The sequence below is a fragment of the Scomber japonicus genome, chromosome 4, assembly GCF_027409825.1.
Source record: "Scomber japonicus isolate fScoJap1 chromosome 4, fScoJap1.pri, whole genome shotgun sequence".
Taxonomy (NCBI): domain Eukaryota; kingdom Metazoa; phylum Chordata; class Actinopteri; order Scombriformes; family Scombridae; genus Scomber; species Scomber japonicus.
The window spans coordinates 21,638,279-21,650,128 of NC_070581.1; the positions used below are offsets into that span (position 1 = coordinate 21,638,279).

The following is an 11,850-nucleotide window of genomic DNA, read 5'->3' on the forward strand; positions in this document are numbered from 1 at the left end:
TCAGCACCTTCTTGTGAGGTCAGTGTTTAATGGAATAAATATCAGTGGCAACAGTGGAGGAAGATATTGCAGTTATTTATAAAATCAGATTATAGTTATTTATATCCAAGTCATTTCCTTGGGGACAGATGAGTCACAAGGAGTGTATTTCAGGCTAACGCTAGAGGAGAGGAGAGGAGAGGAGAGGAGAGGAGAGGAGAGGAGAGGAGAGGAGAGGAGAGGAGAGGAGAGGAGATCATACATTCTCAGTAGGCACAAAGCAGAGCAATGTTAGCTGATGAAATATACCGAAATAAACACACCTCTCTTTCCTCTCTCTTTGAGTTATCTTTGAAGGCCTCTGCTCTTTATGATTTGTGCAGCACCTGACCTAAATGCCGATCTCAGGCAAATTTAATGTGAAACCAACTTACATGGCTCACTCTACTCTCTCCTACATCCTTCTAAAGCAGTTTTATGTTTCTGTTTCTACATCCTTCTTGTCCTGTCCTTGTCCTCTGTTTTTTTCATCCTCTGAATCTGTGACCATCCCCTCTTTTTTATTCCTCCAAGCCATCTGGCCTCTGGTCTCCACCTCCTCACTGAACCTCTCTGTACCCATTACCGCCTGCTGCTCTTTGCCTCCTTACCTGGCAGGATTACATCTGGGAAACCCAGTTTGCGTGTGAGTGCCAGGGCCCTGTTGAACACAGCCTGGTTCTCCCGTCTGATCTGCTCGAGCTCACCCCTCAGCAGCTGCAGAGAAATGATGAGACCTGGAAGCAGGGGGTGATGGGGGCAGGATGGGCATATGGGAGTGTGTGTGTAAATAGGGAGGAAAGGGCAAATGAAGAGGTGTGGGTTTGTGGGAGGAAAGTGGAATTTAAAGAAGGAAAAAGGGATAAAGAAGAAGGGAGACAGGAGAAGGGAGGGACAGAGGGGTATTTAAGGGACATTAGTCACAATGTGGGGGAGGAGAAGACAGTCAGGAGAGTGGATGGAGAGACGTCATCACAGGGAGAAGATAAGGAGGAGGGAGAAATGGAGTTGAGAAATATAGCAAGGAAAAATATGAGTAGTGCACAAATGTAGTGACAGATTTTTGTAATGTATGAGTCATATATTAAACTGTGAGATGCTCATAAAAAGCAGCTAATAGTGAATTAAAAGCGTTCAATCTTACAGCCAGGTCATTTTCAAAATTACACACAGCAAGAAATAATGTAGTTTTATCAATTGATCTGGATCCTCCTCATTATTGATATACATATCAGAGTATAGAACTTTAATTATAAAATAATAACATTATAATGTCTGTTTTTGGCTTATCCAACAAATTAACATTTTAGGAAATATGCTGATTTATTCCCTAGAGCTGATTGGTCAATTAATTGATTAGTCACTCAACATAAAAACAATTTTGATTGATTTATTTTGATTGATTGAGTCATAAAAAAGCCTAAAGTTGGCTCCAGTTTCAGCTTCTCCAGTGTGGATGAATATCTTTGGGTTTTGGACTGTTTGTTGGACAAATTAGTAATTTGAAGAGCCTCTGGGAACTTTTTCACTATTTTCTGACATTTCATGGCTCAAATAATTCATCAAAAAGTCCTCTGAGGCTCTTTTTGCCTTCTTGCCAAGAGTTAGAGGAGAATATCAATGCTACTTTCATACTTGTACTTTAAATATGGACGGTTGGTTAGTTTAACATAAGACTGTAATAATTATATTATACTTTTGATATCAGATTAAAGAAACAAGCTATAATGTGGTAATAAGTGAGCTTTAGCGATGCTGGTGGGCAGATTCTGCACTGGCCTTAATCCATTGTTTCCAATCTTTGTGCTAAGCTAACCAACTGCTGGCTTTAGCTGAATATTTACCACACACACATGAAAGTGGTATCAATCTTCTAATTCAACTGTTATTGTAAATTGTATTTCCCGAGAAAAAACTTATCATTAAGGATGTCCAACCATGTTGGTTATTTACATTTTATTATTTTGAATTTTATTCCGATTAACATTAGTCTTTCCAAAAACAATGTCCTGGTTCCTATTATCCATGGACTTCCCTGTGCACAGTGCTCTTTGAAACAATAGGTACTTTCTACCAAGAGTATAGTTCCTATAAAAACTGTTGATAGCGTGTTTTACAGAGTGATTGGGACTCTAGAAAGAGATATTGTTGTTGAATATGTTGTAATTGTTTTGATACTTCAAGCACCACAAACACAATTCCATTCATCTCTAAAGTTTTGGGTTGAAGGCAGAAACCTATGAAGCAGGACATCTCAGAATCTGGGCAAAATACAACCAAAACTATTTGTTTGACTAGATACCAAAACATGATGATGGCACATACTGCTATATCAGAATTATCCAACAGCATCTTTATTGGCAGTGTTCTTGAAGAACACCTAAACTCAATCACTAAGTTGCTCTTATCTAAAAACTCTCACAATATCTGTAGAAATGATATATTTACCATAGTTGGTGCTGGGAGCTGAGTACTTGGTGTTGGACTTGCGGATGATGTTCTCGTGGACCTGATACCACTCATTCTCATTGTTACATCTGGAGAGAAAAACAGGCGGGTAAGACTGTTAACAACGCACCCATTAGTGGGCCCAGATGGAGGAGTAAGGGATTGTGTGCATGGGGACTATATGAACAGCATGTGTCCCAGAGCTGATTTCCTCCTGGAGAAAAGGTAGCAGCAGGGGGAGGTGCTATCAAGCAGCACATTAGCCCAAATGCACAGCACACTAAGCAAACCTGACAGCCAGCTCTCTACCAGCCTTTTTCATTACTGTGGGCCCGTAGGCCCCTGGGAAAGGCATGGGGAAATGCACAGACTGGAGCGTTATAGGAGCCGACAGTTTGGAGGCAGCTCAGCACTGATTCACTGCTTGCTTTTTAAAGGGAAGAGCTCTTCGCTCAGCAGAGAAATCCAATAAAGGCGACAGCTTTCTATTCTAGAAATCTTTATTTTCCACAAGCTGTATAGTTATCCTGAAGCTACCACTCAAGAAAAATGCCATACAATAGGATGGTAAAGTGTATGAATGACCTCTGACCCAGAGCGAAGGCAGAGAAGGACAGTGCAGACACAAGGTGGCATTCTCACTGTTGACTGACTGAAAAATGCTGAGCTTGGTGTTATTTTTCTTCGTCCTCTAACTTTGCTCAATTATCTCTCTGTCATCTGTCCCTCTCGGCTTCTTTCCCTCTCCTTCTCTGCCTCTCTTTGCTTCATTGGGTTGGCCAGTGTACAGGAGTGGCTCTCTGTGGCAAAGTCTAACAGAAGCAGGCAGATTCACAACATGCCAAGTGCCCTATCTCAGGCCCAGGGTGAGCAGCTATTGATTTTCTGGAGGACACTTCATTATCATTCTGGTCCAAACACACCAGACATCAACACTGAAGCACTAGGTTGTCATGCACGACATTTGCACATATTCCCGCCTTACTGCATAAGCTCTTCAGCTCTGTTTCCAAAAGTACTGAAGCCATGCCACTACCGAGTAATTACACTGACAGGTACAAAGAGAGCTCAGAACAGTTTTATGATAATGATCTGTTTCACACTTTAAATTGCCAGCGGAATTTCTTTTTCGTTCCACATTATTAATAATTAAAGTGCAAAAGAAGAACAGCTTCACAGAAGCAATACTCACGTATAAACTTTAAGTACAAAGTCCTTCTCTTCTTTGAGGTCTGTGATGGTGTGGAAAACGTCACTCATGGCAAGAACAGCACAGCCATAAGGTCTTCTGTACTGAACATGAGGAGGGCCTTTCTTTGAGTCGTTGAGCAGCATACGACCTGGACACAAAAGGGGGAAGGACATACTAAGTTGACAAAATGATAGATTTTTAAAAAACTGTCATGACCATGAAGAAAATATTGTTTTTACACACTGTACTTTATTTACCAGTTCTTACGACATGGGCAACAATATACAGGTCTCTCTTCAAGTCTTTACTGCTCAGGTCCTGAAGAGAAGTGGGGGGCAAAATCTCAGTATAGTCTGATAAATATCGTTGAAATGCAGATTATTTACATTCATGGCTAGAAGGAAGAAGACGTTACCGTGAAGAGAGCACATAGACGATCAACCTTCTCTGGATTCTTTGGTCCCCCATTTTTGTTCAGTTTCACCATGAACTTCTCACTGCAAAGGAGGCCAGTTTACAGTTTCAGAGTGTGTCAAAGAAGAAGAAGAAGATGAAGGAAGTGTGTGTGTGTCTGCTCTTGCATACACACAGTCTGAATCATAGGACCATTTGGGACTGTTTGTGCAATGAGATTCCTGTACCTGATCTGTTTGGCCTCACGAGTGTCATACAGAGAGAAGAAGACGTCTGCATCCTCGCTGATGCTGTTATAAGTGAAGCTCTTCAGATTGATGAAGAGGTGGTGTGACACCGGGACACGGCAACCGTCACCATGGCGCTGTCTCACGCTGTCACCCTGGGAACCAAGGAAGAAAGTGACCGCTAACAAGATGACAGTCGAGGTCAAGTACAGTACCTGTCATTCTGTATATAAATAAGCTTATGTGACAAATCAGTGGGGGTATTATAAAGGGTGAATAATTCATCGATATATGCTGTAGGTGTATTTCATGCTGTCGCTAGGCATACATGTCGTCTAAATAAAGAAATGTATTAATGAATAATGGTCAAAAACGAATATATTACAAGATGTATGACAGCTATAACTATCTTGAACACAACAGCTTTATCGTAGACTTCATAGTATGCTCACTGGCTTTCTTGCCAACAGTTTGATGAGAAGATTGATACCGCCCAGCTTAGTTTAGCTTAGCTTAACAAAAAGACTGGAAGCAGCAGGAATAAGCTATAGCCTGGCTCTGTTTGACAGTAACAAAATCTACCTACTAGCATCTCTAAGGCTCAATAATTAACAAGTCTTGTTTGTTTAATCCGTACAAAAATGGAAGTATAAAAATGTCAGCTTGTGGTTTGTAAAGAATATTTCTTGGCTGGGAGCAGTGACTACCTGTTGGTATTGTTTTTATCTGTAGACAGAGCCAGGCTAGTGGTTTCACACTGTTTCCAGTCTTTATGCTAAACTTAGCTAACCGGCTGCTGGCTGTAGCTTCATATGTAGCAAACAGAAATGAGAGTGTCTGAGAGTATCTCATCATCTAACTCACAGCCAACAAAGTGATTCAGTTTATTCCCCAAAATGTCTTCTTCTTCTCTTTTTTCTTTTTTAAGTGGGTGTTAAGTTGCTGTTTGTTTATGCCTTCTCCCAGTAAATATAAGCTCAATTTAGCCTTTATGAGAGATATAGGACCTTGATGCTAAACTACCAGAAATTACAAATTTGAGTCAAAATGCAACAATACTTTAAAATGATGTTTCTACACAAATGTAATTTAGAGGATACTTCAATCAAGCAAGTGCTACAATTTGTGCATACATCTCAGGGCATATGTGGCCCCAGTAGGAATCAACCCTCACATCCTGGCAGCACTGGTGTCAGGGGGTGGGGTAGTGTAGTGTGGTAATGGAGCATGGTAGTAACACCTTGTAATGTCAAAGGTTTTTAACCCCACATACTCTTATGAGAGGAATGAGAGGAAAACAATGAGAGGAATTCCTAGAACATCAGAATTACAAGCAACCACTAGTACAAACTCTAAAGAGCAAAGCTACAGTTTGACATTTGATCCAGAGTTTTTGGAAAAATAAACTTAAAAATGAGAGTTGAAAAGATGGACACAGTATGAAAGGTTCTGATGACTTTATAGCTTTACAAGAGTGTACCTGGTTTGTGCTTTGTTGACCACAGTGTCTGCTGGATACATGCTAAAAAAAGAGCAAAGTTCAAAACATAGATGTCAGATCGGTCAGTTCATTCTTTACACTTCCCACACAACATTGAACTTATTTACCTTATAGCAGCTTCAGACACACACTACCTGAGCAACACCTTGATGCTTCAAATCTGACAAAATTTCACCTACGTACATTGCAAAGCTGCTATACTACTGTTCCTGCAGCGCTAAAAGAAGCCCACATGAGGCAAAACGTGAGCATGTGGGAGAAGAGAGGACAAAGCCAGTATCGCCCACACACCCCTCTGCTCAGCAGCCTAAAAGAACTCCTCTACTCCCCTACCTGAAGAGGTGCCAAGGCCTTGTGCCCTGCCAAAAACAAGCTCACTTTCATCGACAGAGTCAGGAGATTTTTTGGCAAGGGAGAGCTACGCTGTTGTTTCTGGACAGGGCATTTAGTGCACAAACATTCAGTGTGCAAATCTGAGAAACATGGCAATGGGATAATGGGAGACTGCAGGGTAGTTGGAGAGTGTTTTGATCAGCATATGGAGCTTCAAGGACTGACCAGACAGGATCCCCCCTATCTCCTAGATAACGGTCTCCAGCAGTATTAGATTAGATTTTATAACATCTGTGTTCGGTGATCACATATTTCTAAAATTGGATCTGCTTCAGTAAGTCTCATCTCTTTTCAGTGTGTATAGATTTGGGAGTCCCACATCACTACAGACATAATACATTTAAGACATTATTCATTTATGGACATATGTCTCTAGCCTGATTGGTGGTTTTAAGAAACCAAGAAAACAATATGTCTTTCTTTTTTCTTTTTCTTTTTTTAAATAACGATGAAACATTTATTTATATGTATTTTCCCACAGCCTCACCTGGGCCTGTCAGTTTGCATTATGTCTGCATTGCTAGCTAGCAATCATGCTTGTGAGAGTCACGTGCATGTAAGGGAAGGGACACACTCAATATGGCGGTAAGATAAGCATAAAGAACAGGTCACATGAGGCTGCACCAACAGCTGAATCGTGCTCTCTCTTGTGAGTCACCTTCTTATGGATGATTTGATAATCGGTATATTCACACATCCTTACACATTCAAAAACACATTCTTATATGTAAAACCAGGGCTGTGCATCTAAAATAATGGCACACAGCGAATAAAAAAAAAAAAGAAGCTCAGAGTGTGTAAAGATGACATCTTTTGAGTCATTGCTACAGATATAATGTATGCATGCTGCAGGGATATATTTAATTCCGTTTTTATAATTTAAAGAACACAAATTCCTTTTATTAATTTATGGCATTTAATAATTCAAGGGACAGATTTGCACAGCATGCACTGGTTCAAGAATAATCCCACCCAACATACCAGTTTGTATAGCTCTGATACGCTGATCTGATCTGGATCCACCATTTCAAACTCTTTCCTGGGAACAAGGTCTATGCCAAGGTGCCTGGTGAAAGAGGGATTAATGGGTGAGTAAAAAAGAAATAATTCAACAACTAATCAATTAATTGACTCATTGTTGCATGTCCAAATTACATCATATATCAAGTATAGCATTCCCTCTGAAATGTGGAGTAAAAATATAATATAACAAAAATGGAAATACACAAGAAAAGTTCCTGTACTTCACCACTTGAACTGCTCATATAAACTGTATACATGTATCAGTTTGCTTGAGTTACAATTTAATATGTCAACTGATACTAAATGAAATATTCAAACAGAAGACTCCATTTTTAATTATAGTCCCATCGCACCCAAAGGCCAATTTTAGATGTCTTGTGTATCTTTGAAAAACATTGGAATCTTGTAGTGTGATAAGGACATACATGTTTAAAGAGTACTTGGCCACTCAACAAGATTTTGTTATAAAGAGACCCACCAAAGGGTCTGAATGAATACAGATGTTACTGTAAGTACTCCAGGACTCCAGGACTGTACTCTGCTCTGGTTTATGTGGTGTTATATCATAACTTAAATAGAACATAACCTCAAATTACGTAGCACTATCAGTGCTACTGTGACCTCTTGACCATGAAATTAGATCACTACAGCTCTCAGGTCAGTGTGCACTACAGACCACTGACCTAAACACGCATGGTGAACAAAATACAGTGGTGTTTCAGGCTCCACTTCTGAATGCTTTTTTACATTAATATGTAGTATTCAGGCATTACACATGCCCTAATGTTCACCAATCCAGTGATGTAGTTCAAAGTGAATATATGTGTATTTTCATGTGCAATTAATACTTTATTACACTGACAGATGTGACCTCCAAATAAAGCTCTTTCTTAGCTGAGCTGGAGCGCTCACATCTTTATCTTTGTTTCTGGATGCCTGTCACTGCTCAGTTGGATGGAGTTTGAAACCGGCAAACAGAAAGAATATGGCTTTACAGTTACTCCAGGGGGATGCACATTGACTTTAAGCTGCTTGAGATTCACTCATCTGCTAAATGACCATAAAATTACATCATGGAGGATGCTATTACGCACCCACTCACACAGTGTTGTAGATCATCTCTCCAGTGCCAAAGAAATACTGTATTCTTTGGCGGCCAACAGTTAAAAACAAATGAATGTAGTAGAGCATCACCTTCAATCCACCACTTAGTATAATGCACTTTGTATAAGAGTAACTCACTCATTGCCCCAGTCAAGTCGTACAGTGATGTGCCGCTTGATCTCACGAGTCTGGTCCTGGGCGAGATGGCCCTGGATCAGCTGCCGACGCAAGTCGATGAGTTCATTCATCACATGACGGAGCTTATGGAACAGATCCACCTTGTGTTTCTGTTAAAACAGTCAAAAACGACTCAGTTAGGATATGTGACCTCCGCTGCAACATCTGCTGCAGCATTCATGTAAAGACTCAACAAAACTCTTCCCAGAATTTACTTCATATTACACCCCTAGTGTCCAGCTTTGTATATTGAGGTCTCAGAACAATATGTGTTGCTACTGAGGTTTAAGCTAAGATATTTGCTGTGTGTGCAAGTCTGCTTTGACCTGCTCATGGTACCGAATTTCATCACTGTTTCTCATAGACCAAGGACAATACTTTTAATTCAGGCATTCTCTGTTCTCCCTAATGGTATGACAAGCCCACATTACCACTCAGGTTTGTTTACATAAATGCAAAGATTAAGCATTGCCACAATGCCCATGTAAATTTAATGAGGATAAACACTACATGTTCTCAAAGGCTAGTAGCTGCTGAAAAACAGATTTTTGTCAGGGTTGATGAGCCCTTTCGGACGTCTATTCTGCAGTGCTAATTATGTACATTATAACAGATACACAGTTATGCTTAGGCCATTGCTCCCTTAAGTAATACAATGAATTCTAATTGGCAACAATAAGGTAAAACGTATCAACATTGAGCCAATGATACATCCTATTATTATGGATGCAACTGTGGCAACATGGCCCATATCACACAGGGGGTGAGCACCAAAACGAGCACTGTTAAATCAGTGGTTCACATTAGTCGAGCTTCAGAGGAAGTTACATCACCACACCAATGCCTCAGGCTTCTTAGTTGCTCAGAGCATGAGCAGTCCTCAGTGAGAGGTTATGTAAAAACTCACTGCCAGCTCCGCAACGTATCCACTCAGCTCAGAGCCTACCAACCACTTCTGCCTGCCCCCCTTGACACTTAGCAGGATTAAGGATGCTTTAGGTTTCCAGTAATCACTTTTGCCCGGCAAGTAAAGGCCCACTGAAGGTGGTGAGCAGTGCTGGATCTTAAGATGATGCAGAAATTAAGAGGGGCAGTCCAAGATCAATCAATGGTTGAATGACACAGCATGAAATTGGGTATGACAGGTCTGTAGGCCATTATCTGTGTCCAACGACCATTCCTGTTTCTACATAGATAGTATAAGAAAATGTAGGGTGACAGTCAGAACGACATGCTATGGGGAAATATTTAAAGAAGCTGTCAGTGTATGTTTAGACTACATCTCACGATATTCACCACTCTTGCTCGCAGACCTGGTTATACTAGGTGTTGAATTAGGTGAAAGGGGGAAAAACATTTGCCATACTGGAAAAAAAACCTATTCCATCAAACCCCTAAGGACAATTCAAATGAAACAACAAAAGATGTAATTACTTCTTGCAAGAGCTGTTTTTCTCCCAACTCCCTTGTAGGTCTTGCTCGTGCTAGATCTAGTCTCACATTTATTGCTTGGGTGTTTTGTTTTGATATGAGTGAGATGTACTGTAACATAGTGCTACTGACCACATAGAGCTGCTTCCACAAGATGCCCCATTCCTGCAGCGTGGAGGTGGTCTCTGTGATAATAGGGTCCTCGAGGGGCACCACCGTCTCGCACAGCCTAGAGCCAAGAACATGTACATGAATGGGAGTGCACACAGAGACAAGTATACACAAATACACAAACACACACAAACAAAACTACATACATGAAGGATAGTGCCTCAAGGCAGGTTTTTAGGGATGAAACAGCTTTGAGATGTTAAAGACATAATATCACAAGGAGTAATGAGGTTTTCTTAAGCTGCAATTAGTAACCAGGGTTAAGCACTCCAGTTAAACCAAAACACACATCCTTCCTGTGTATCCACAGTCAAAAAGAAACATTAAACCTAAAGTTGTATCTCTTGTGACACTTTGCAATTTGTTTTCTAAACTCTGGCCTATGCTGTAAAGAATTAACTCTGATACTGTATCATTGTTTTTGCAGTAAGGGAAGCTTTTCCACCCATGAGTCAGGGTGATTGTTTCTGCTGGTGACGCTTTGGGAGACCTACAGAGATGCAGTAGGTGTGTCACCTCATTAACTCCATGAGACAGCAAAGCAGATTTCCCAAAGTGCAACTCCTGGAGCGAGAAGTATAATAAATGCCAAATTCCAAGTCTGCACTTTTAATTGTTTGAGCGCAAACGAGAGTCCTCCTGCTATGTGGTAGCCCAACTGCAGGGTGGTGATATAAGAGCCAATTCCCAGTCCATGCTGAACCACAGATCCCAGCCTGCAGATTTAACATCCATGAGTTCAGGCTGATAAAGAGCTCTGCTGCCTGTCTTTGTCTTTGCCTTTTTTTTGGCCGTCTATTGTGATGGGAACTGTAGATGGCCGCTCTGTGTATGCGACTGTGTGTGCGTGCATGTATGTATGTGTGTGTGTGTGTGTGTGTGTATGCGTGCATCTCAGCAGCCGTCTGGTGGTAATTCTCTTGAAGAATGGACCCTCACAAATCAGTGGTAGGTTAAATTAGATGACAAAGGAGGGAGGGATACACATGCTCTGACACTGATCAGCTGATAGAGCTGTATTACAACCCCCTGTGTAATGAGCGAAGGAGAGCTCTGTAAACTCCATAGGAGCCAGTAGTTCTGACCAGTATAGAACAAACAGAATTGTCTTTTACTGTCACAGCTCATATTGTCGTCCTACATCACTCAGTAAAAGTTCTGGTGTGATGGATCTGTAGCAGCCAACAGAGAAACCACAGGTCTTCAGTATTGTGAGATGCACTCGCCTCCTAAATAAAATGCTATGTGCTGCAATAAATTTAAGAGGCTGTTCTTACTATATGTGTCTGCTTAATAATAGACACTATTAAAGTCAATGACACGGATTATGTAAAGCTTTGTATGCACAAGGTTCTCCCTAAATCTAATCTTAGTGTGGGTGTTGTGTTTGGGCATAGTAGTGAGTGAGATGGAGAACATTTTCGTTCATGGTATGTGTGATTTCATACTGTGTTTTTGATGTATATATCGTGATGTAGTCAGTTTTCATAAGTGTTCACAGACATATCTTAATACCTCATCGTCAATCATTTTGATGAGAAAATCGTGTAAAGAAACAGTATGCAACACTGCCCAGAGTGGCCCAATACTACCAAACATATTAAAGGGATCACTATATTACCATAGTGTCCAACCCAGGCTGTTACTTCTGATATTTATATTCACACTAAGTCACTGAGACATGCTTTTCTCTCTCATAGCTTTGTACTGTATTTTAAAGGATTTGGCTAGTGATCTTCAATATTTTATTA

The 11,850-nt window shown here is 40.6% G+C and overlaps 1 protein-coding gene across 1 annotated transcript in view; it reads right to left on the reverse strand.

Annotated features, from left to right (window-relative positions):
* dock3 (dedicator of cytokinesis 3) overlaps positions 1 to 11,629 on the reverse strand; it is a 32,504-nt gene extending 20,875 nt beyond the window's left edge. Inside the window, exons 1-11 of the mRNA XM_053317976.1 lie at positions 11,615 to 11,629; positions 10,061 to 10,237; positions 8,459 to 8,607; positions 7,175 to 7,259; positions 5,780 to 5,821; positions 4,300 to 4,454; positions 4,074 to 4,155; positions 3,916 to 3,976; positions 3,659 to 3,806; positions 2,467 to 2,555; positions 630 to 755 (exon numbers count right to left, since the gene is read on the reverse strand). Coding sequence (XP_053173951.1) covers positions 630 to 755; positions 2,467 to 2,555; positions 3,659 to 3,806; positions 3,916 to 3,976; positions 4,074 to 4,155; positions 4,300 to 4,454; positions 5,780 to 5,821; positions 7,175 to 7,259; positions 8,459 to 8,607; positions 10,061 to 10,237; positions 11,615 to 11,629 — 1,129 coding nt within the window. The remainder of the gene's footprint in view (positions 1 to 629; positions 756 to 2,466; positions 2,556 to 3,658; positions 3,807 to 3,915; positions 3,977 to 4,073; positions 4,156 to 4,299; positions 4,455 to 5,779; positions 5,822 to 7,174; positions 7,260 to 8,458; positions 8,608 to 10,060; positions 10,238 to 11,614) is intronic.
* Positions 11,630 to 11,850: the final 221 nt, after the last annotated feature.